The sequence below is a fragment of the Equus quagga genome, chromosome 3 (assembly GCF_021613505.1).
Source record: "Equus quagga isolate Etosha38 chromosome 3, UCLA_HA_Equagga_1.0, whole genome shotgun sequence".
NCBI classification, from domain to species: Eukaryota; Metazoa; Chordata; class Mammalia; order Perissodactyla; family Equidae; genus Equus; species Equus quagga.
In genome coordinates, this window is record NC_060269.1 from 124,302,379 (window position 1) to 124,328,472 (window position 26,094).

General features: G+C 39.7%; 1 protein-coding gene across 2 annotated transcripts in view; it reads left to right on the forward strand.

The window, feature by feature from the left end:
• The window catches only part of TMEM156 (transmembrane protein 156), a 40,188-nt gene extending 31,157 nt beyond the window's left edge, over positions 1-9,031 (forward strand). Inside the window, exons 6-7 of one of the 2 annotated variants that reach the window (XM_046656905.1) lie at positions 6,544-6,649; positions 8,436-9,031. In XM_046656905.1, coding sequence (XP_046512861.1) covers positions 6,544-6,649; positions 8,436-8,448 — 119 coding nt within the window. In that variant the 3' untranslated portion in view covers positions 8,449-9,031. The remainder of the gene's footprint in view (positions 1-6,543; positions 6,650-8,435) is intronic. The other variant, XM_046656906.1, reaches the window with a different exon arrangement.
• The last annotated feature ends 17,063 nt before the right edge of the window (positions 9,032-26,094 follow it).

Here is a 26,094-nt window from a genome sequence, read left to right on the forward strand (position 1 = left end):
CCAAGGTATTAATTCACAAAGAATAATACGATTGTGAGAAATACAGACCAAAATGCTTCTGACAGCAAACACGTGTGTCCTCTCTCCTTTGGTAGAACTATGTAGGAAGTCAAATCACAGCCAAGGCTTGTTTGGTAGGTCTTAAAGTGGATTCCTTCGCCCAGCTCATTTGAAAGGACACCTTCTCCGTTTTAGGAGTAGCCTGATTGTCTTGTTTAACACAGCACTGTTAACATCTAACAGGCGTTGGCCTGGGAATCATATCTGAAGATGACTCTGTGTGTTTGTGCTCTCATTAGGGGTCAATTTTATAGATTAACTCTCAGAGGGCAAGCTTATCTTCCTTATCCCCAAATTCCTGGGTGGCATGTTGTGCTGCTTGAACCTGTTCCCTTTTATTAAGAAAAATGAGGCATGAGGAAGTTAAATGACAGTATTCCAGTTATTCAACACATATTTGTTGAGTACCTATTATGTGTCATGCTCCAGGCTGTGTTCTGGGGGATATAGCTGTGCATAAAATGTATCTTTGTACAAAAGGAGGCAGACAAATAAACAATTCCAACAAAACTGGATACGTCACTATGGGGGAAGTAGAGGTCACAGAGGGCCGTACGTAGTATGGATACATAACCCTGTTTACTCCTCCTTGTTTCGTTTTGTTTTTAGCTGTTTTGGATTTCCAATTTAATAACCAAGTGAAATATAGCTGAACAAGTAGTTTTGGAGACAAGAATATCAAAAATTGATGGGGCAAATTCTGTTTGAGCCAAGACAGCCTGGCCAGAAGGAGGAGGTTTTAGATGTGTCTTCACTGTGGGAGATGCTCCTTGTCTTTTACATGAAAATCCTCAGGAACAAAGTGGAGAAAGCGCCTTTCAAGTTTCTGGTACTTGGTGCGAATTAAAAATCACTTTGGAAGGATGAGCTGAGGTTAGATGCCAGATGTCATAGATAAGAAGCACTTTTGAAAAGTGATAGAAATCTAAATAAAAGAAGAAGAAGAAAAGAATTATCAGAGGGCAACCTGGACACTGTCATGGACAGTGTGATGGGTGCTTTATTTGAAAACATAAAGCATGGAGTTTTATTTTTAATCAAGTTTCTACTACTGGAAATCCATTTTGTTGGCTAGATTCAACCAGGTCAAAACTCAGACTGGGGTTCTTTTTAATTTTTTAGGCTCTTCTGAGGTTCCTGCAAAAAGTCAAAGAAATGTTTGATTCAGAGATTTGACAAATTCATGAAAAAGAGTTCTGTGAAATTTTAAAATATTTCCGACTGCTTCTGCTGCTTTAACCAGTGTTGGTGAATTAATATTATTTGAAAGAAACTCTATTTCCCAGTGTAAAACTAGAAAAAATGCCGCCCATTTTAGCCATTCTGAAGAAAGTATTAAAATGACATATATCCTATCTTTTTGCCTTTTTATCAATTTTCCAGAGGTTTTCCTATTGGCATATAAGTTACATGACTTTGGATGCTAGGAGAAACAGAAGATAATACACCCCACTAGAGAGTTACTTTGGACTAGCCATCATTTTGACAGATAATAGCTTTCTATAGTAAGTTATGGTTATACCGCACTATAAAACATCAGCAAACTGAATGAATGAGCAAAGGATGAGCAGTTTGGCTTTCCAACCAGAACAGCTCTGTTACTTTTCTTCAATAATTATTTGCTTTCACGGATAGGCTCTTTTGATACTTTAACCTTAAGAAGAACTATCTCCAAATCTAAACCTCTGGACATTGTAAGATGCTTTGTCAAAGATTGTCTAAGCAATTATTCACATGGTAAGTTCATTCTGAAGCTTTAATGTGCATCAGAATCAACTTGGATGTCTGTAAAAATTCAGGCTCCCAGGCCTTTAGGAAGGGAGACTGTCATTCAAAAGATCTGGGACAGGGTCCTAGAACCTGCATTTTAAATTACTACCTCGGGTGATTTTCAGGTCAAGGGTCTGTTGATCAATTTATTAGTTTTCTATTGTTGTGTAACAAATTACCATAAACTTGGTGGCTTAAAACAACATACCTTTATGATCTCATTTTCCATGGGTCAGAAATCTGGGCACAGCTTTCTGGACCTCAGGGTCTCACAAGGCTGAAATCAAGGCGTGAGCTGGCCTGGATTCTCATCAGGACACTCTGCTTCGAAGCTCATTTGGGTTGTTGGCAGAATTCATTTCCGTAAGGCTGTATACTGAGGGCCCTAGCTTCTTACTGGCTGTGTCCAGAGTTGCCCTCGGGTCCTACAGGTCCCTTGCGGACCCCTGCTACGTGACTCTTTCCATAGACAGTTTACAGCATGGCATTTTGCTTCTTCAAGCCCAGCAAGAGATCCTCTCTGACCCCAGGAAGGGTCCAGTCTCTCTTTTAAGGCTTTCACCTCATTAAGTCAGCCCTACCCAAAAGAGACTCCCTTTTGAATAACTCAAAATCGACTGATTTGGGATGTTTATTATGATTGCAAAATGTCTTCATCTTTGTGTAACATAATCACAAGAGTGAAATCCTATTCACAGTCCTGCCCACACTCAAGGGAAGAGGATTACAGAGGATGCACTGCAGAGGGTAGGAATCTTGAGGGCCATCTTAGAATTCTGCCTACCACAACCACCCTTTGAGAAACACAGATTTAAAAAGACAAAAGTCACAGACTCCTAGGAACTTTTCAGTCTGAGACAAACAGGGCTGTTGGAGGTGGTCCCATAGCTGTGGTTGGTACTTACTGACAATAAAATAAAATAAAGGATGCTAAGGGGTTCTAGTGCAATGCATCTGTGTAGAAGAGAGCAAGGAGATGGGAGCTCTGCATCCAGGGAAAGACTGGTCTCATTTTTCCACCTTTTCCTGATCAGTTGGAAAGCTTTGTCCTTTACCCCTTAGAAGGCTAAATGCTCTGTAAGAAGAAAATCTAACTTTGGTGGTTATTATAGCATTTTCGTAGGAACGGAAGGGCCCTCAATGTTTGCTAGAAATAGCCTCAAAAAGGCATCTATTCCTGCCTCTTAAGGAGTAGTTGCTATCCTGATTTTTAAAATCTCTAGTTAAGATGGATGATTTTCTGGAAAATTTTACAAAACAGGACACGAGAAGAAATTAAAAATCCAAAAAAAAATTATCATAGAGAATTAGAAAATTTGTCAGTTATCCCCCAAAAGTAACAGGAAGAGTAGTTCACGGGGGAATTTTACTAATTTATAAAAAATAGGTATTTCCAATGGTATTTAAACTATTATAGACCATAGAGAAAAAGGACATATCCTAATTCTATTTATGAAATAAATATTAATATTCACTGTGTCTAAAATGAAACCATTGGGCAATTTTATGTATATCTACACAAAAATTCTAAACAAATATTAACAAAGAATCTAGCAACACAGTTAGAAAATATATATGTATAACACACACACTCATCCCTACTATGATCAAATGGGGCTCTTCTTCTAGGAATAAGGGAACAGTTCAGCATTAGATCTATTAATGTCACTCATTATATTAATAGAACGAAGGGAAGATTGTTTGATCATCCCTGTAGATGCTAAAAATGCATTTGACAAAATACCATACCCATTCTTCATAAAAACCGCTAATAAAAATAAGATGAATAGGTACTTCTTTAACATGATAAAATACATCCATCTCAATCAAAAATCCAGAATCATGCCTAACAGGGAAACACTGAAAGCATGCCTAGCTAAAGCCAGACATTTTCAAGGATGTCCACTCTCGCCACTTTGTCTACCATTGTCCTGGAAGGGCTAGTCAATACAATTAGGGAAGAGACAGAAATACAAGGTTTACAAATTGAAAGGAATAGATAAAATGATCACATATTTTGCAGATGGTAGGATGTGTACATGGAAAATCTAGAATAATTCCCTAAAATGCATCTTAAAAAAAAATTAAGTGAGGGGCAGGGTATAAAATTAATATAAAAAAGCAACAGCATTCACATATTTAAACAACCACCCGTTAGAAGATACACTGCATTTAAAACAACTGTAAAAAGATAAAATAACTAGGAATAGACTTAATAAGAAATGTGTAAGATCTTTCTGAAGAAAACTTTGGAAAAATGCTCCTGAGAGACCTACAAATGACTTGAACAAAAGGAATGGAATATCATGTTCTTGACTAGGAAGATGAATATATAAAGATGCCAATTCTTCCTCAATCAATAAGTTCCTTTTAATATCCCAATGAAAAATAAACTGTCAATAATAGCCAGGAAAAAAATGACATAGTATAATAAAGAGAAGCATCCATTCCATCATGGCACTGGTACATAAGTAGATAAAAATATCTAATGAAAAGTTAGAAAGTTCAGGACTTTAGCAAATGATGAAAATGGCATATCAAATTAGTAGGAAAAAGGGTTACTGAATGAATGATGTTGGGACAACTGAATAACTATCTATGGAAAAAAAATGACTTTATCCCAAGCTCGCATGCTAAGACTAGGGTAAAGTGCAAATGGATCGATGATTTTAATGCAAACGTGAAACCATAAAAGTAATAGAAGCACAATGGTAGAATTAATTCATAACCATAAAGCAGGCCTTTCTAATCATGACACAAAACTCACCTACATAAATTGAACCATGCGAAAAAGAACGTACACAGCAGAAACCGTTAGGGAAAAGTTATTTGCAGTTCATCACAGATAAACAAACTTTCCTCGTATATAAGGAACTTCTAATAAATGATGAAAAAAGACAATAACCCAGTAGGCAAATGGGTTAAAGATGAGAATGGACTGTCTACAGAAAAGGAAATACAAATGGATCTTAATCATATGAAAGGGTGTTCAGTTTCACTCAGAATAAATTCTTACAAAAAATTTTTTTTTGGTATCTACTAGGTACCAATTGGCCTTCTGGGGATAGGAGACACAGCAGTGAACCAAACAAATAAAGATCTCTGCTCCCACGGAGCTTACATTCAGATGGAAATGCAAATCAGAGCTCCACTGAAATGCCATCTTCATCTATTAGATTGGCAAAAATCCAGAAGTTTGACATCACACTCTATGGCACTTTCATGCTTTCCCAAGGCAAATTGAAGGCTAAATCAGTACAACTTCTATGATAGGTAATTTGGCAATAGCTCTCAAAGTTCCAAATGTACAAGCCCTTTGAGCCAGCAATTCTACTTCTAGAAATTTATCCTATAGATTTACTTATATAGGAGAGAAATGACATATGTACAATGTTTATTGCTATTGTGTTTGCAATATCAAAAGATTAGACACAATCTAAATAGGAAGCTGCTTAAAGACATGATGATACAGCCAAACTGTGGAATACCAGGAAGTTGTAAAAAGGAATGAGGGAGCAGTTATGTGGAAAGATCTCCAAGACACATCGTTATGTGTATATGTTTATATAGTATGCTACCAATTGTGTAAAGAAGGACAAAAATAAGATATCCATATATAAATACAAATCCATCATCTAGCTATCTATCAATACACAAAAACTAATAACCTTGGTTGCCTGTGGCAGAGGAAGCGGAGAAGAGAAGGAAATATGTGATGCGCTGGGAAATGGCTGGGAGATGGGGTAAGAGGGAGACATTTTGCTGAATATCCCTTCACAGTTTTTAAATTTTTAATCACGCGAATGTATTCCTTATTCAGAAAATTAAATCCAAAAAGTGTTTCTCTTACTCAAAATTTTTCTAATTAAAAGAATAAAATTCTGAGAGAAGGTTTGACAATATTTCTATTTTGGTAACCTATAGCAGTGTTTAATCATCTTCATGGACAAGAAGCATCACATTCTTGATGACACAAATCCTCCCTTTTGATTTCTCTTCTTCAGAAGCAACTAACCAAACTTCTTTTTAAATTATAGGTCACCTCCTTTCCATCTATGCTCAGGGCTGTGTATGAAAAAAGTAGAACCATCTGTGAAGCAAAACCCACACACATTATGTAGAACTCAAGTTTCAATATAAAACTAGAGAAACAAGACCCCAGACCCCAGTGGATGAAAGAGATCCATTATGCTATGGATACGAAGTTTCATTTCCTATCTTGAAGTCAGTTGAAGATAATATTAGAAGTCACATAGTCATAGTAAAGGAAGACAGATTAGACTTCATCTAATTTGTAACTTTGCTTCTTGGTAAAATTGTCCCTGAAATCAAGGACGTTGTTAATATTCTCAGGGACACACTTCAACAATATGTAATAGAAGGAAATCTTTGCAGTCTTCAAACTAAAATTCTTTTCTTGCTACTTGATATTGTATTTAAAAAATTTTTTCTCTTCTTTGCTGCTCCTTAACTATGCTTCAGGGCTTGTGCCCAGGAAGTGGGGGGAGAGGAGGAAGGAAAGGAAAGAAAGACAGCTAAGAGAAAGGGTTAAAGATGTCAGATTTGTAGGCAGGAAGTGTAGTGAGCGGCAGAAACTGCCAAAATCCTTTCTAGATGTAGAGCGTGGTTCTCCACCACATCAGAAAATATGGTGTCTGTTTTTGCATTGCTGTTGACTAAATATGGACTAAAACAGTTCTCCTTTTTAAATAGCAGAGACAAAGCAGAGGCTGCCCTTAACTCAGATCAAGGAAGTGCTTCCTCCAATACCAGAACTAGAAGTCACTTCCACAGTGCATCAGCAAAATCAGTGTACACGGTGAGTGCTGATTTGACTTTATTGACGGTTTGACTTTATTCACGATAAATGCAAATAGATCCAAGGAGGTATAGTTTACCCCCAACTGCATTTCTATCTGGGTGTAGGAGATAGAAAGTGATGAACTTGCAAGAACAGTCCATATACATTAAGTGACATAAAATAAAATCACTCTTTCCTCCAAGGTCTAGGAAGGACCAGTAAACTAATCTCTTAGCCTGTTAAACTCCATCCCTTGGCACTGTTTCCTGGGGTTGAGTCATAATTCTAGCAGGCCAGTCGTTGTTTCAGTCAGAGCATGAGAAAGGAGAGAATGTAAATTTGTAAAGCAGAACTACTTATGGACCCTCAATTACTGAAATAAAAAATTCCTCTAAATTTAACATCTGGTGGTTTAGATTAATGCACATTGATTATACTGGTCAATGATGGTATACTCAAATTGAATAATTTGAGGAGAATTTAATAAAAGGCCTATTAAGCCAGCATGTGGGAAAACCAAAAAGGAGAGTGTAGCACCCTAGGACTAATGACAGTAGGGTGCCACTACTGTCCCTAAGACTAAAGGGGCAAAGAACTCAGAGAGACAGAGAGGCAGACACATGCACACACATACGCACACAGACAGAATATGTGGGGAGGGCTGCCTGACAGGAGATGTGACCTTTGGTCAAGGGACACCACAGCCTGTGGTTGCCCTGAAGAAGAGAATAAATATCCCAACTTGGTGGTTCTCCTTCTCCGCCATGGGCTAGTGCTTCCCATTGACCAAACCCAACCAGAGCCAGAGGACTGGAGCAGGATGGAGGCAATTTATATAGACTGGCTTCCCATGGCACCAAGCAGGGTGGGGAAAAGTGGAGAGCAGATCTGGAGAGGCAACCTAAGGGATCCAGCATAGGAGGCTCAATATGTCAAACTGGAAACTAACTGCCAAGAATGTGTATGTTGAGGACTTAGAGGGAGGCAGGTCTTAGTGCTTGGGTCTTAGTGTAATCAGGGTCTGCTGTTGGCTCAGAAACTCCTAGGTAGAATATAACGTCATCATATCATTGTTTTAATGAAATATTACTGGATATTAAGCTTGATACCTCTCATTCTGGCCCTCATTCTGGGATGCTCAACCTTGCATGTGAAGAGCTCTCCTTTGTTCATTCACCAAATACTATTTGAGTACCTACTGTGTGCCAAGAATTCCGCCACTCATTGGCAAAAGTAATGTGCAGTCAGTGGAGGAATCAGATTAGGGAACCCCGAGTTCCTACAGATGGTCAAGTAATGTGATAGAGGTATTCACAGGGGACAGGGGAGCATAATGGAGAGACCCCCTCACTCAAAGGACATGTTGCCTAGCATTTAATAGATGTTCAGTACACATTTGTTGAGTGAATGAATAAGTCCCAACTTCTCTGTCTCTCTAATAGAGTCATGGAATGTTATAACCCAAAGAAACTTGAGTGAACACATACTTTCATTTTATAGAAGTGGAAAATAAGCCGAACACACTGGCAGTGGCAGAGCCCAGAGGAGACACTGCTTTTCTTAGGCTGAGAAGTTTATTAGCACTAACCACAATTTCTTCTTAGGTCTATAATGGAGGCTCCATTGCATAACACAGGGTTGGAAAGAGGCCTTAATCAGTGACTTTGGGGAGTTTTTTGGTGTTTTTACATGACACAGTTTTAATAAATGGTTTTAAAATTGTTTTCTGCTAATTCTATTCAGGTAATACTTGACAACATTTTTGTGTGAATAATATTTGCCTTTTTTTTTTTTTAATCTTCAGAATATCCTTTTGAATTGCTCTGGACAACTTGGACTGAACCCTTTTGAGGAATATTCAATTTTATTTTGAGAATGAGTAAACTGGTAAATATTTGGGTCCAGCTGAAGATGCATAATAGGAAACAGTAGGAATGCTGACTGGTTGATGAACACTAGTTCAAGAGCACTCTTTTGACCCAGGAGATCAAAGGAAGGAGAGTTTTTTCAGGAAGCCATTATGAGTCATGGAAAACAAGCTGATGAAACCCACGGAAACAGCAAGAGAACACTAACTCTCCTTGTTTATCCATCATTATGCAGACATACCTCATTATATTGCACTTCACTTGTATAGCTTACAATAACCCCAAGATTTCGATTTTGAGGAATCAAAAACAGAGCCAAGGATGAAAATCCTTTCCCACATTGCAGATTCTGATTTGACAGGTTTTCAAATAGACCATTTCTATCCGGCAAATTGCTTCAGAGAGCCTGGACTGTTTGTTTATACATTTGTTTAGATTTATCAATCTTGTCTCCTTTTGGCACTGGGATGTTTAAAAAAATTCAAAGATGCCAAAATAAAATGAATTTAACTGAAATATTGGAATTTTTAAATCTAACAGCAAAATGTTTCTCTGATTCTTTTGGCTTTCGTATTTTTATAGCTTTCATTGATGTGAAGAATAATTATAGTTATTAATTACAATAAAAGTACATATCATCAAAAAGCAGCTCTTCATATTGAATAATATAAAAATACCTTCCCAGAGTTAAGGAAGAACTTAATCTCCTGGCTTCATTATATAGTTAAAATTGTTTATCTGAGTAGATTTCTAGACTTGAACTGCAGAGTCAGATTTAACATTAAGAAAACAAACAGAAATGAATGTTTCAGCACACAGAGGTTTTTCTGGTACTCCATTTTTTGGGCTAGATCACAAACTGAGATTCTAATTGTAAGGTTTAGAGATTGAAGACTTGGCAAAAGAAATTCTCCCAGTCTCGCTTTTTCTTGTCTGTGTATCCCTGATTAATAGGTGAGTCAGGCTCAGGTCTGGGATTATTCAACAGGAGTTTAGGGGTGCCACACTCTATAAGGTATGGATATGATACAGTTTCTGAGAAGCCAAATTATCTTTTCCTTACAATCACCCATTCCGTTCAGACAAATGGCTTGGAAATCCATGGGAACTTGGCTTACAAAAGGCATAAATTAAGCTCAAGTTCTGTTAAATTGTGGCAGCTTCCTGGAAGCTAATTTCCCTTGTTTATTAAAATAATAGACTTTAACAGAAACTGTGACGCTTTCAAAGATGTAGATGGCCTGCTGTCTGCCCACAAAGAGTTCACAATCTGGTAGAGGAGACTGGACATGCCTACCACAGGTTGTAATGCTAGACACTGCAGGGTGAGATTAGCTCATTTACAGGCTCCACGCTTCTTGCTCAGAATCCATAGGCCGAGAGAATCGTCTCCTGCTGGGGGTAATCAGGACAGGCTTCTCGAGAAGTCTGCTTTGGAGCAGAGTCTGGAAGATGGCTTTTCCTGATCTCTCAGGATAGGTCAAATCTCCCAAGTGTACACTTTCTCAGTCCTCATAGCCCTTTTCATATCTGTTATTTACAATTATTTTCATGGTTATTAATTAGTGTCTGTCTCTCGAGTCCGCTTCTGCTCACCATAGTATCCCCAGCAGCTGGTATGATGCTTGGCTCACAGTAGCTTCTTAATAAATATTTTTTGGATGAAGAACTATTTATTGAGCCCTGCTATACATCAGGCATGTGCCGTGAATGCTCTCATTTCTTCCTCACAACCGCTCCTCGAGACAGGTATCATTATCCCTGAGGAAGCTGGGCCCAGAGCAGCTTACCAATTTGCCCGCCTTCTCAGGACTAATTTGAGGATTCAATCCTAGGTGCGCTGGGCTGCAAATCCTGTGCTGCTCCTGGTACTGCAGGGTAGAGCCTGGGCAAAGGAAGCAGGGTGCATGGAGGGGGTGCCTGAGAAAAGGGGCTCCAGCCGAGAGCACCAGCAACGCTGTCTTCTGGGAGTGCAAGGAGGCTGGGTTAACCGTACCCTTGGACAAGATCTGACTGGAACTGCTGTTTGGTCCTGCCTGTCTCTGTTAACCTGACAGTCCTGCTCCCCTCCTCATCCAACTGACTCCACTAAAAACAAATTTGTGGTCCTTGGGGCCTGGTGCGATTCATGGCTTCCAATTTACACCTCTGACCCTGGCTTTTAGCATGCACGGCCTTTCAACTGATTCCGAACCTGACCTTAACTGACCCTGTTCCCCTTCCCTAAGACTTACAGCTTAGTCCTGCATCTGTGGTTCTATCCCCAACTGCGACTCATACTCACCTCTGTGTCCTGTTGAGTAGCCAGGACCCTAGCCCCCCATGCCAAGGAATTCAGGTGTAGATTGGGAAGGGCAGAGAGGAAACATGGCACCATGCCAGAAGGCTGCCAGAATTGTACAGTCAAGCGGACACGGTAGAATTAGAACAGTAGAAAGAGGGTTAGATAGAGGAGAGGATATGAAGGGAGAATTGGTGGCACTCAGCAACTGATTTGATGCAGGGGTGGGAGTGAGGTTGGGGCAGAGAAAGGGGGAGAGAAGAGACTCAGACGCCAACCCGCCAGACTTCTGTGTGTAGAAAACGATGTTGCCGAAACTTAGAGCTGCTAGTTTTGGTTTCTGGAAGAATTTTCATTTTCCAGAAGATTCCCTTCAAACTCTACTTTCAACCTAGCCTAAGTTCTACTCTCTCCCCTCCTATACTTAGTCAGCCTGGATGGAGCAGTCCTTCTTCAGAGCACCTTGCTCTTCCCTGCCTCTTTTCTGACTATTACATTTGCCCTTTCCCTCCATCTGTAGAAATCCTCTCCACCCTTCAAAGGCAGATAGGCTACCTTCCCATGGAGCTTCGTACCACAACTAGCTGTATTCATGTCTGCTTCCCCGTTAGACTGTGAGTGAGAGTGGGAACCACATCTTCTCCAGCTTCTGAGTGCCCAGTGATGGGTACTCACTTCTGCCTACCTGCCCCTCCCTTGCCATAACTCATCTTAGTTAATGGAGTTTGACAGATGGTGGTTGTAATTTCAGCACAGTGGTCACCTCTCAGGGAATGGGGAAGGCGATGGGATTGAGGATCCACATACCAGGGACTTCTAACACGAGGGCAATGTTCTTTTATAAACTTGGTGGTGAGTATATGAGAGTTCATTGTATCATGATTCTATGTAGCTTACATATATTTTATTTTATTTTATTATTTTTTAATTTTAATTTTCATATTTTTTATATATATTATTATGGTAACATTGGTTGGTAGCATTGGTTTGTAACATTATATAAATTTCAGGTGTACATCATTGTATTTTGATTCCTGTGTAGATTACATCATATTCACCACTCAAAGACTACCTACCATCCGTCACCACACATGTGTCCCTAATCACTCCTTTCACCCTCCTCCCTCCCTCCCTCTTCCCCTCTGGTAACCAACACTCTAATTAATCTCTGTCTCTACATGATTTTTCTCATTGTTTTTATCTTCTATTTATGAGTGAGATCATACAGTATTTGACTTTCTCCTTCTGACTTATTTCACTTAGTATAATACCCTCAAGGTCCATCCATATTGTCACAAATGGCCAGATTTCATTTTTTTATGCCTGAGTAGTATTCCATTGTGTATATATACCACTTCTTCTTTATCCATTCATCCCTTGATGGACACCTAGGTTGCTTCCAAGTCTTGGCTATTGTGAATAATGCTGCAATGAACAGAGGGGTTCATGTATCTTTACGCATTTGTGTTTTCGTGTTCTTTGGATAAATACCCAACAGGGGAATAGCTGGATTGTATGGTAGTCCTATTCTTAATTTTGGGGGGAATCTCCATACTGTTTTCTACAGTGGCTGCATCAGTTTGCAATCCCACCAGCAGTATATGAAAGTTCTCTTCTCTCCACATCCTCTCCAACACTTGTTGTTTTCTGTCTTGTTAATTATAGCCATTCTGACTGGAGTGAGGTGATATCTCATTGTAGTTTTGATTTGCATTTCCCTGATAGCTAATGATGTTGAACACGTTTTCATGTGCCTGTTGGCCATCCATGTATCTTCTTTGGAGAAATGTCTGTTCAGATCTTTTGCCCATTTTTTAATTGAGTTTTTAGTTTTTTTGTTGTTGAGATGTATGAGTTCTTTATATATTTTGGATATTAACCACTTATCAGATGTATGATTTGCAAATATCTTCTCCCAATTGTTACGTTGTCTTTTCGTTTTGTTGATGATTTCCTTTGCTGTGCAGAAGACTTTTAGTTTGATGGAGTCTCATTTGTTTATTTTTTCTATTGTTTCCCTTGCCCAGTCAGACATGATACTTGAAAATATGCTGCTAAGACCGATGTCAAAGAGCATACCACCTATGTTTTCTTCTAGAAGTTTCATGGTTTTGGGTATTACATTCAAGTCTTTAATCCACTTTGAGTTAGTTTTCGTGTATGGTGTAAGATAATGGTCTACTTTCATTCTTTTGCATGTGGCTGTCCAGTTTTCCCAATACCATTTATTGACAAGACGTTCCATTCTCCATCGTGTGTTCTTGGCTCCCTTATTGAAAATTAGCTGTCCATAAATGTGTGGGTTTATTTCTGGGCTCTCGATCCTGTTCCATTGACCTGTGTGTCTGTTTTTGTGCCAGTAACATGCTATTTTGGTTACTATAGCTTTGTAGTATATTTTGAAATCAAGGGGTGTGATACTTCCAGCTTTGTTCTTTTTTCTCAGGATTCTTTTGGCTATTTGGGGTCTTTTTTTTTTTTTTCTCTTAAAGATTGGCACCTGAGCTAACAACCGTTGCCAATCTTCTTTTTTTTTTTCTGCTTTTTCTCCCCAAATCCCTTCAGTACATAGTTGTGTATTTTAGTTGTGGGTCTTACTAGTTGTGGCATGTGGGTCACCGCTTCAGCGTGGCCTGATGAGCGGCGCCATGTCTACGCTCAGGATCCAAACCAGTGAAACCCTGGGCCACCAAAGCAGAGCGTGTGAACTTAACCACTCAGCCACAGGGCTGGCCCCCTTGGGGTCTTTCGTTGTTCCATATAAATTTTAGCTTTCTTTGTTCTAGTTCTGTGAAAAATGTTGGAACTTTGATTGGGATTGCATTGAATCTGTAGATTGCTTTAGGAAGTATGGACATTTTAACTATGTTATTTCTTCCAATCTAAGAGCACAGACTATCTTTCCATTTCTTTGTGTCTTCTTCAATTTCTTTCAACAGTGTTTTATAGTTTTCAGTGTACAGATCTTTCACCACTTTGGTCAGGTTTATTCCCAGGTATTTTATTCTTTTTGTTTCAATTGTAAATGGGATCGTATTCTTAATTTCTCTTTCTGCTACTTCATTGTTAGTGTATAGAAACGCAACTGATTTTTGTGTGTTGATTTTGTATCCTGCAAATTTACCATATTCACTTATCATTTCTAGAACTTTTTTGGTGGATTCTTTAGGGTTTTCTATATATAAAATCATGTCATCCACAAATAGTGACAGTTTTACTTCCTCCTTTCCAATTTGGATCCCTTTTATTTCCTTTTCTTGCCTGATTGCTTTGGCTAGGACTTCCAATACTATGTTAAATAAGAGTAGTGACAGTGGGCATCCTTGTCTCGTTTCTGTTCTTAGAGGGATAGCCTTTGGTCTTTCTCCATTGAGAATGATATTAGCTGTGGGTTTGTTGTATACGGCCTTTTTTATGTTGAAATACTTTCCTTCTATATGCATTTTACTTAGGTTTTTATCATAAATGGATGGTGTATCTTGTCAAATGCTTTCTCTGTATCTATTGAGATAATCATGTGATTTTTAGTCTTCATTTTGTTAATGTGGTATATCATGTTGATTGACTTGCAGATGTTGAATCATCCCTGCATCCCTGGAATAAATCCCACTTGATCATGGTGTATGATCCTTTTAATCTATTGTTGTATTCAGTTTGCTAGTATTTTGTTGAGGATTTTTGCATTGGTGTTCATCAGTGATATTGGCCTGTAATTTTCTTTTTTTGTGTGTTGTCTGGTTTTGGTATCAGGATAATGTTGGTTTTGTAGAATGAGTTAGGAAGCTTCCCCTCCTCTTCAATTTTTTGGAAGAGTTTAAGAAGGATAGGTATTAAGTCTTCTTTGAATGTTTGGTAGAATTCACCAGGGGAACTGTCTGGTCCTGGACTTTTATTTTTTGGGAGTTTTTGATTATTGTTTCTATCTCCTTCCTGGTGATTGGTCTATTCAAATTCTATATTTCTTCCTGATTCAGTTTTGGAAGGTTATATGATTCTAAGAATTTATCCATCTCTAGATTATCCAATTTGTTGGTATATAGCTTCTTGTAGTATTTTTTTTTTTTATAATCTTTTGTATTTCTAAGGTGTCAGTTGTAATTTCTCTTCTTTAATTTCTGATTTTTATTTATTTGACCTTCTCTCTTTTTTCCTTGGTGAGTCTAGCTAAAGGTTTCTCAGTTTTATCTTTTCAGAGAATGAGCTCTTAGTTTCATTGATTTTTTTTCTATTATTTTTTTAAGTCCCTATTTCACTTATTTCTGCTCTGATTTTTATTATTCCTTCCTTCTACTGATTTTGGGCTTTGTTTGTTCTTTTTCCAGTTCCTTTAGGTGCACTGTTAGATTGTTTATTTGATAGTTTTCTTATTTGTTGAGGTAGGCCTGTATTGCTATAAACTTCGCTCTTAGAACTGCTTTTGCTGTTTCCCATAAATTTTGGCATGTTGTATATTCATTTTCATTTGTGTCCATATATTTTTTTATTTCTTCTTTGATTTCTTCATTGACCCAATCATTGTTCAGTAGCATTTCATTTAATCTCCACATATTTGTGGCTTTTCTGATTTTCTTCCCGTAGTTGATTTCTAGTTTCATACCATTGTGGTCAGAAAAGATGCTTGGTATTATTTCAATCTTCTTAAATTTATTGAGACTTATTTTGTGGCCTAATATGTGATCTATCCTGGAGAATGTTCCATGTGCATTTGAAAAGAATGCATATTCTGCAGTTTTTGGATGGACTGTTCTGTATATTTCTGCTAAGTCCATCTGGCATAAGGTGTCAGTTAAGGCCAATGTTTCCTTATTGATCTTCTGTTTGGATGATCTATCCGTTGGTGTAAGTGGAGCATTAAAGTTCCCTACTATTATGGTGTTACTGTCTATTTCTCCTTTTATGTCTGTTAATAATTGCTTTATATATTTGGGAGCTCCTATGTTGGGTGCATAGACATTTACAAGTGTTATATCCTCTTGTTGGATTGTTCCCTTTATCATTAGGTAGTGCCCTTCTTTGTGTCTTGTTACAGTTTTTGTTTTAAAGTCTATTTTGTCTGATATAAGTATTATTACCCCAGCTTTTTTATCATTGCTATTTGCATGGAGTATCTTTTTCCATCCCTTCACTTTCAGTTTGTGAGTGTCTTTAGGTCTGAAGTGTGTCTCTTGTATGCAGCATATATATGGGTCTTGCTTTTTAAAATCCAATCAGCCACCATATCCCTTTTGATTGGAGCATTTAGTCTATTGACATTTGAAGTAGCTATTGATAAGTATGTACTTATTGCTACTTTGTTGCCTTTTTTCTAGGTGTTTTAGTAGTTCTTCTCTGTTCCTTTCTTCTCTTGCTCTCCTCCTTTGTGGTTTGATGGCTTTCTTTAATAGTATGTTTGGTTCTTTTCTCTTAATTTTTTGTGTATTTATTATAGATTTCTGATTTGTGATTACCATGACATTCAGATATAATAACCTACATATATAGCAATCTATATTAAGTTGATGGTCTCTTTAGTTTGAACTCTTGCTAAAAGCTCTATGCTTTTAATTCCCTCCTCCCACATTTTATGTTTTTGATATCATATCTAACCTCTTTTGTGTGTGTGTGTGTATATCTGTTACCCTCTTATCATGGAAATAGATAATTTTAGTACTTTTGTCTTTTGACTTTCATAGGTGGTTGATCTTCTGCCTTTACTATATATTTGCCTTTATCAGTGATTTTACTGCTCTCTTTTTGTTTTTTGATGATTTTCTTGTTCCTATCTTTGGTCTTCTCTTTCCCACTCAAATAAGTCCCTTTAGCATTTCTTGTAAGGCTAGTTTCTTGGTGATAAACTCCTTTCATTTTTGCTTGTCTTGGAAACTCTTTATCTCTCCTTTCATTCTGAATGATAACCTTGCTGGGTAGGGTATTCTTGACTGTGGGTTTTTTTCCTTTCAGCACTTTAAATATGCCACTCCCTTCTAGTCTGCAAGGTTTCTGCTGAGAAGTCAGCTGATAGCCTTATGGGGTTTCCTTTGTATGTAACTTGTTGACTTTCTCTTGTGGTTTTTAGGATTCTCTCTTTGTCTTTAATTGCTGACATTTTAATTATAATGTGTCTTGGTGTGGGCCTCTTTTGGTTTGTCTTGTTTGGTACTCTCTGTGCTTCTCAAATGTTCAGCTATTATTTCTTAAAATAGATTCTCTGCTCCTTTGTGTCTCTCTTCTCCTTCTGGGACACATATAATATGGATGTTAGTGTGCTTGATATTGTCCCAGAGGTCCCTTAGACTGTCCTCATTCTTTTTAATTCTTTTTTCTTTTCTGTGTTCAGCTTGGGTGATTTCCTCTAGTCTTTTATCCAGCTCGCTGATCTGTTCTTCTGTATCATCTACTCTGCTATTGAGTCCGTCTAATGAATTTTTCATTTCTGGTATTGTATTCTTCATTTCTGATTGGTTCTTTTTTATCTTTTCCAATTCTTTGAAGTTCTCACTGAGTTCATCCATTCTTCTCCCAAGATCAGTCAGCATCCTTATGACTTTTTGTTTGAACTCTTTGTCAGGTAGATTGTTTATTTCTGCTTCATTTAGTTCTTTTTCTGGGGTTTTGCCCTGTTCCCTTACTTGGAACGTATTCCTTTGTCTTCTCATTTTGCCTCCTTCTCTGTGTTTATATATATGTATGAGGTAGGTCAGCTATGTCTCCTTGTCTTGAAGAAGTGGCCTTATAAGGCCCAGCAGTGTGCTTCCTTCTTGTCACCAGTTCCAAATATTCTAGGAATTCCCCTGTGTGGGCTACATGTGTCCTTCTGTTGTGGCAGGGTTGCTCTTGCTACAGGTGCCCAGGGAGACTAGGCTGTCCCCGTGGCCGGCTGGTTGTAATACTCCACTCCCTGTGGCTGCTATGGACCCTTCAGTCACTTTATCAGGTGTGGGGAGCCCCAGCACAGTTGGCTGCAAGGTCTAATAGCACATTCCCATTACACTTTTTCTGTTAAGTGAGTAGGCCCCCAGTGTGGCTGGTTGCTAGGCTCAGGGGCTTACAATTACTGTAGGCCTCTGGCCTACAAGGCTGTTGTCAACTCTCTCAGGGTTTCAGCTGGGTGGGGCCAGGCTCAGGCATGGGAGCACCCATTTGTTTTAGGCTTTGGAAGGTGGGGCTGGTCCCCTATGTGGCTGTTTGGGAAGCACAAATCTGCTGCAACTGACAAGCCCCACCACTCACAGGGCCATACACCCCATCAACACAGTCCTGCCTCACGCACATGTCCAGCCCACTGAAGTGGACCCAGTCACCCCATTGCAGAGGCACCACACACTCCACCAATGCCCCCACACTCCACCTGCTCCTTGTGCATGCTCTACCCTGCAGAGGCGGACCTACTCACCCTGACTGCAGAGGTTCCAGGCACCCAGCCTGTGCAGGCCCACAAATTGTCTTAGGGCTTGCTGTTGGGTGTGGCCAGTCCCTAGGGTAGGCTGCCTGCCCTGGCTGAGATGGATTAAATTGGTGCTCTAGTGGGTGCGGCAGACCCTGGGCTAACAGACCAGGGGAAGAACTCCAATGGCCTGCCAGTGTCTATGTCAGCACTCCTGTACTAGGTCACAATAATGGCTGCCACCAATGTCTCCGTCCCTGGAGCAGTCTCACCTCTCACTGAGAAGTACCCAGAGCCCATCAGGTGAGTCTCTTTTCACCAAAGGACTGTGCACCTTTCTTTCTGGTGATTTTAGGTTGCTTTCTGATACAAATTCTGTGAATTTGTGTGTGGGTCCTTTAAGAGCAGGCTTTTTTCCCCCTTATGTCCCATAGCTTTTCTGGGAGTACTCCCTATTGTTGTTAGTAGCCAGCAAAGCCAGATATTATGACACTTGTCTCGGTTGTGCTGAGTCCACAAGCTGCTTATAGCAGTAATGCTCCCCCACTCAGATCCCCTGCTTTCCAGGGAACGCGTCATACCTTAGGATTGCTTCCAGCCAGCCATGAAGCACTGCAGCTTGCAAAGGTGGCATTTTTCTCTCCAGAAAGGAATTTCTGCCTCTTCCACCTCAGTCAGCACTGTCCTTTGTTGTGGGGGTTCTTTTTATCCAGTTTTCAGTTCTCTGTCAGGGGTAATTTTTCCAAGAGTAGTTGTAAATTTGTTGTGTCCTTGGGAGGAGGTGAGTTCAGATTCTGTCTATGCCACCATCTTGACATCATCTCCTCCATATATCTTAGAATACACTTTTGTACCTGCTCAATATTTATTACAATCAAATTTTACAAAAGGCAAATATTGTATGAATTGTGTCTTTCTTTCTCCCTCTGTCAGTAGATAGCTTCTGTCTGTCTGTCTCTCTATCTCTCTTTCTCTCTTCCAACTATATTCCTTTCCATTCATGTAAGACATGTGGAATAAAGACTTGGACAGAATTTTCTGACACAGTTTATTTTCATAGTTTGACTTTACTTCTTTCCCTCTCTATTTATTTTACTTTTCTTTTCTGTCTACATCTTTTTTTTTTTTTTGAGGTAGATTAGCCCTGAGCTAACTAACTACTGCCAATCCTCTTCTTTTTGCTGAGGAAGACTGGCCCTGAGCTAACATCCATGCCCATCTTCCTCTACTTTATATGTGGGATGCCTACCATAGCATGACTTTTGCCAAGCAGTGCCATGTCCACACCCAGAATCCGAACTGGCAAACCCCGGGCTGCTGAGAAGCGGAACATGTGAACTTAACTGCTGTGCCACCAGGCCGACCCCTGTCTACATCTTTCTTAACCACCTTCACCTATTTGTGCTATTCTGATGGGTTGTGATCTTAGGATAATAAGTGGAAAGAAGTTCTGACATTTAAAAAATCTAAATAAGATATATTATCAGATTAACTGAGAAGTACAACAACTAAAAGATACATTAAAAAATATCCTCTGTGAACTGAGAATCATGTACTTTAGTAAAGACAGAGTGGTCTAGAAGTGTCTGTGATTTGAAGCACAAGATGAAGTGTGCATGTATGAGCAGGCAGAAAACAGAACATCTTAGCAAAAAATCATACTTCACAAAATCCTCTGGATGAGTTATTTTCCCCCTGAGAGTTAAGGCTGTTCTGTTACCAGAGGAAAGTATGGAGATAACACTGCTACTTACTGGAAGAATATTGTTTTGTGGGTTATCAAATAAGATACTCTCATCTGCAAATAACAGCAAGCTCAATTCAAAATGACTTAAATGATAAGAAGATTTCTTATCTTACCTAGCAGAAATTCTCAATAGAGTGCTTCCAGGGTTGGCTAATTCAAGAACTCACTTCATCAAGCACCCAGGTTCTTTCCTCCCTTTCCTCTCTGCCACCTTCAATTTGTTGACTTTTGTCTTCAGGCTTCCCCTCGCACGATTTCAAGAGAGATTGTATTAAATGGTGGTACAATGGCACCAACAATCATCATATCCTTACACCACAATGTCCTTTTTAAGAGTAAAGAAACCTTTACAAGAAGCCCCCCACCCCTACTCCAGTAGATTTTCCCTCATGCCAGAGCATCTAGAATTGGATCACAGACCCACCCTTAAACCAGCAATGACAGGGGAAATGGGACCATCATGACTAGTTTAGAAGGATCAAGATTTGTCTTGTTCTGGGGCTGGCCCTGTAGGCTAGTGGTTAAGTTTGGTGCACTGCTCCACTTTGGAGGCCTGAGTTCTGTTCCTGGCTGTGGACCTACTCCACTTGTTGGCAGCCATGCTGTGGTGGCGACCCACATACAAAACAGAGGAAGATTGGCACAGATGTTAGCTCAGGGTGAATCTTCCCCAGCAAAAAAAAAAAAAAAAAAAAGAAAAGAAAAGGAAAAGAAAAAAAGATTTGTCTAGTTCTTAAGGTGGGGAGGGGAATTGACCATTAGAATAAAAACAAGGCTTTCCAAACGTGGAAGAAGAGGAAAATGACTGTTAGGTGCATCTGTGAATGTTCTTCCTCAATTCCAAGGAGATGTGCAGAGAGAAACTGACTTAAAGCACGAGCTTGTTTTTTTCCTCAGGACAATCTCTTGAGGCGTGCTAAAGATATTCTTCAAGCATGTGTCATTGCCCAACATTTTGTGATGGATGTCCACAATGTTGTCATGGGGCCATTATCCCCCTCCAAAGATATGTCTGTTTTCAGATGAACTGTAGAAATAGTCCATCTATTTTCACAGAATAGTGATACCAGTATGTGATACCATGAAGGCAAACACAGCATTTGTAGTGAAGAGTGGCACAGTAGTCATTACTTTTCTTTCACAACCTTATGCCAGTCTCATTGTAGGGAATCACCTCTCGCCCATTGAATGATGTCTTGGTAGGACAGTAAATCAGGTTCTTGCCCACCAGACCAGGGGTGACATGTGACTTGAGCTAGACCAATTCGACCCTCTATCTTAGGACTGTGATTTATGGGTACAGTGACATGGGGGTGGAAAAAATGATTGGGGGTTATTCATTCCAGCAGCAGAGTTGCGTTCTTCCTGCTTCTAGACACTCCAGTACACCCCTATTCCCACCAAACTGCCTTGGTTCTGAGCCTGGTCCTCAAGCCTTCCCTTTGATTCTGTGAGCTACCAGTAATATCCTGCAAAAAGATCCATTTCCTGCTTAAATTTCCAGAGTTGGTTTCCGTTGCCTGCTGGGTACAACATCTAACATCTATTTTATTTCATAAAACCACAGGATGTCTGAGCTGTAAGAAATCTTAGAGATCAACTGGTTCAACTGTCTCATTTTATAGCTGAGGAAACTGAAGCCCCCAGAGGTGGAGGGTTTCACCCAAGGTCACATCACTGAGCTCATCAGTGATGGAACTGGGAATAAGACAAGGTCTCCTTTGCCCGCGGTAGTGCGCTCTGCTTTTTATTTTAGTCCGTTTTTAGTATAAACCATAGCCTGCCCCTCTCTCTGCAATGCTGAATAAAGGATGGTGACTTAAAAATCTTCTCTTCTCGGGGCTGGCCCCGTGGCCGAGTGGTTAAGTTCGCGCGCTCCGCTGCAGGCGGCCCAGTGTTTCGTTAGTTCGAATCCTGGGCGCGGACATGGCACTGCTCATCAGACCACGCTGAGGCAGCGTCCCACATGCCACAACTAGAAGAACCCACAACGAAGAATACACAACTATGTACCGGGGGGCTTTGGGGAGAAAAAGCAAAAAGTAAAATCTTTAAAAAAAAAAAAAATCTTCTCTTCTCCACCCCCTGCAACTGACAATTTGTTTTGTGTAGTTTAAACATTTTTTCAGAGATAGTCCTTTCAGGGATTTGGCATCTGGTAAAGACAGGCATCAGTTTATATCCTTATATGGAGCCTTGATTCTTTCCAGCTGCCTTTAAATGTTTATTTTCCCCTGACATGAAATTCATGTTTGCAAAGGAAGTCAATTCTCTAGGGAGACATATGGACTAGGGTTCTGAAAGGGTTGTTTACCATTTCTAAGTCTAGCTTCTAGCTGTGTGCATTTGGGGAGAGGCTTCCTTGACTCACACGAAAAGATATCTATCTGCTATCTTTTTTCAGTTGCTTTAGGGCAGTCATAGCTCATACAACCACTGCCCAATGTTGGGGTAGGAGTTGGGGAAGGGACTAATAATAATAGTACAATTATGTGCCAGACACTATTTTAAGCACTTAGCATGCATTAGTTAATTCATTTTATCTCACAACACTAAGAGATAAGTACCCTTATCACCTCAGTTTATAGGTTGAAGAAATTAAGGCAAAGAGAGGTTAAATAACTTGCTCAAGGTCATACAGCATTTAAGTGACAAAGTTGAGATTTGAACCCAGGTGGTCTGGATCAAAGTCCGTGCTCTTAACCCTCTGTTCTGTTGCATCTTAATCATGGCCTCTCTCTCTGCGGAGGTAAAAGTAGATTCTTTTTTCTTAGAAAACAAAGATTGTGCAAAACAGACAAATGCCTTTCACAAACACTTCTAATAGGGGGCTCTGTATCATAGGTCTGTGGCCCCACAGTGCTTGGAGGGTGTACTTACAGACAATACTCTGCCACAAGCACTCTTACACAAATGTTTCTCTTGTCTCTCACCAAAGTACCTCTAAAGAGCTCAATTATTTGGTGTTGTGAGAACTGCAGGAAATGAAGCTTTTTGCTCTGCATGCTCATAAAATGGGATCAATGAGTAATTGTTCAATCGATTATTTAAAAGAGTTAAAGTCTTTTAACTCATGTCAAGATCCCTTGTGGTGAATGATATTAATTATAATGCAAAACACCCAAATATTGATGAGGAAAGACTGTGAACTGAGCACCTGAAAAGTCCCTTTCTGCTTACTGGGTTCAAAACACATCTTTATACTTGAAATTTGCTTCAGAGAGACAGGAAATCATCTCTATTCCCCTTCCTCCTTCGGCAAACGAACAACGTAGGTTTTATTTTTAAGCAATTTATCATAACAAAGATCCTCTCTGCCAAAACAAACCACAGTGCTCAATGACTACATCGCGGTGAGATTTTTTTCTTAGATTATTCAGAGTGAAAAATTCAGTAGAGAAAAAGAGTATTTTAAAAAATTGACTATTGTATTCTAGCTATCTAAATAGCAGACTAATACTACAAGAAAAGTTCTCCATTATTCAGTAATTGTTGCTTTTTTACAGAATAATCAGATCAATGTAGCGCCTGAAATTTCATCATAGTCAGAAATCACACAGGCTGTGGTCTGCAGAATCTGCTCGTTTAGATGGGTTGGGTAAGGGTGGAAGAACCAGGTTATCCCACCTCTCTTGGGAGCCAGTTCTTGGGAACCAGTTGTATGAGCCCTGGGCATGTAGGCCTCCCCTCCCCAGGGACACAGGTTGGCCTACTTGTGCCCCAGTGTCTGAGCCTCCATCTCTCCTTCCTGTTTAATTAACACCCCCGAACAGTTGAGCAGTGTGGAACCTACCCCACCATCCCAGCACCTAGACCTAGTGTATTAGCAGTTTTTTCAGTGAAATTTAATTGAAGTTTTTTACATACGGAGGCCTCCGATGGGCTCCTTTTTGATTATTAACATATTGCTGAGGTGAAGGTCTTTCATTTATCCATCCGTTTGTTAACATAATACCTACATTATGCCAGGCACAGTCCGATGGCAAAGACAGGTAACCCAAACAATTATAATGCAGTCAGAAAAGGGCTGAGCTGCATCTTAACTCCTTGAGGGACTGGTTTTATCTCTCTCTGAAGTCCCAGCACCAAGCCAGCTGCCTGATGGAGAAATTACCCAGTAAGTGTTTGTGAAAATTTGTGAACTTAATGGATAGACTGGTATGGGAGCCCAGACAAGGGACAGCTAAATAAAGGTGGAAGACAGAAGTGAGGGAAGACTTCCTGGAGGAGGGGACACAATCTGAGTCTAAAGAATAAGTTGAACAGGGAGGAAGGAACACATATACAGGCACTTGGGCAGTGATGTACAGAAAAGGGGGCTCTCATTCAAGATCTATGTGTCCTCCAAAACACACACATACACACATACACACAGAGTGGGCTCCTGGCATGCAGGAGACAGGAGACAGAAATATGCTCTCTTTGCAAATAGTGGTAACTGTGATATTCTCTATTTCAAGGACATTGAGGTAATTAATATGAGAGAGAGGTGGGTTTTATTAAGCTTGAGAATGTCAGAGTTCTGCAAGAGAAACCTGACAATACTGTGATGTGTTATGATATTTTTTACGCTATATAATTTGAGCTTGTAACTGCTTAACCAATTAAAGATTTAGGAGAGAGGCCTTAAATGCTGTTGCACAGCTGAAGGAGTGATTTATTACACCAAAGCTTATTGGAACAGAGAGAAGCCAGATTGCATTCAGAGGAACACCACTGTAGGACCTGTTAATTGATGTTCCAGAATCAGGCTTCTCTGTTCAACCTGGAGAAAAGCTATACCTTAAATCTGCTTTTTGGAGAGTTCTAATGCACAATAATAAACTAAAACGTTTGGGAAGTTTCTATAGTTAAAAAAAAAAAGGGTTTATTATTGGTTAAACATACTTCCCTGGAAAATCCTTTTTTTCCTTCCCAATTATCCGTAAATACCAGTTTTTGAATGGTTGCAGTAAGAGAAGATTGAGACACTGGAGGATTTATGGAATTTCATCCACTCTTTTGGGTTTATACTATAACCAGATTTTTAAAAAATCCAGTGAAAGATAAATTCCATTAAAGCCCAATTTCACTTGTGTTAACGATGCAGTACTGATTTAGAAATGCATTGTCTATGACATTGTCAATGCTGTCCTTCATTTCATATAGGTCTCTCTTGGGCTCCAATCAATGCATGGTGGCAGCCGCATAAGTTAAGTTGCCACTGCACAGAGGTGAGAGAGAGCATGGTGCAAGGGGCAACCCACGAGGATCTCGGTGGGTTTTACCCTTGAGTCTTGTGGGAAGAATTGATGAAGGTGCCTGAAAAGGTAGGCAGAGACCAGACTGGAGAGGGTCTTGTTTGGGTATTTTCCTGAATGCTGGGGTGAGCCAGTGAGGGTTTTAATCTGAGGAACAACCAGATTTGTGCTCTGAGAGAGACCATGCTGACCACACCATCATGGGCGATGAGAACCGGACTGAGACCTGTGCTGACCATGAAGCTGGGTGCCTGAGGGTTGCTGTAAATATTCAATAAGATTACCTTTCCACCTTGTTATGAAAAGAAGTTAATCTTGTCCATTTACTGTTTTCTTGTTTAACTTGAGGGATGACTCAAGGGTCACAAGGATTTGTGAGTTTGTTTTACAGAAGAAAAAGAATGCCTTAAAGGAAGATATGATCACCAGATAACCAGCCCCCAGCTGCCACTGACCCCCAGAAGTCAGATTGTCCAAGAGCTTATCTGGAGCGAGAGAAACATGGATTACCCCTTTGTTTCTCTGAAACTTCTCCTGCCTAGCCCCTTAGCTCTCTAAAACCTCTGCTTTCTTCTCTTGTTAAGGTGGATTTGAGAGAACCTATCCTTCTGTCTTCTCATTTTGGCCAATTTGAATAAACCTTTTTCCATCTCAAAGCACTGATGTCTCGTGATTGGCTTAGTGTGCATCAGGCACACGAACTTGAGATTAAGAGGTTCAGCGTCAACACCAGCATGGTATTGTTGGGGAGGAAAAGTAATTTTCCCTCTATCCTTCTGGGTTCTCAGCTGAGACCACGTAATAAAAGACAGATTAACAAGAGAAAAACAAACAGAAGTTTACTAACATGTATCTTCATGTATACATGGAAGATACTCAGGGAAAAATGAGTAACTCCTTGAGGTGACTTAGAATTCAGGCTTAAATAGCATCTTAATAGGGAAAGGGGAGAGGGCGTATAGGC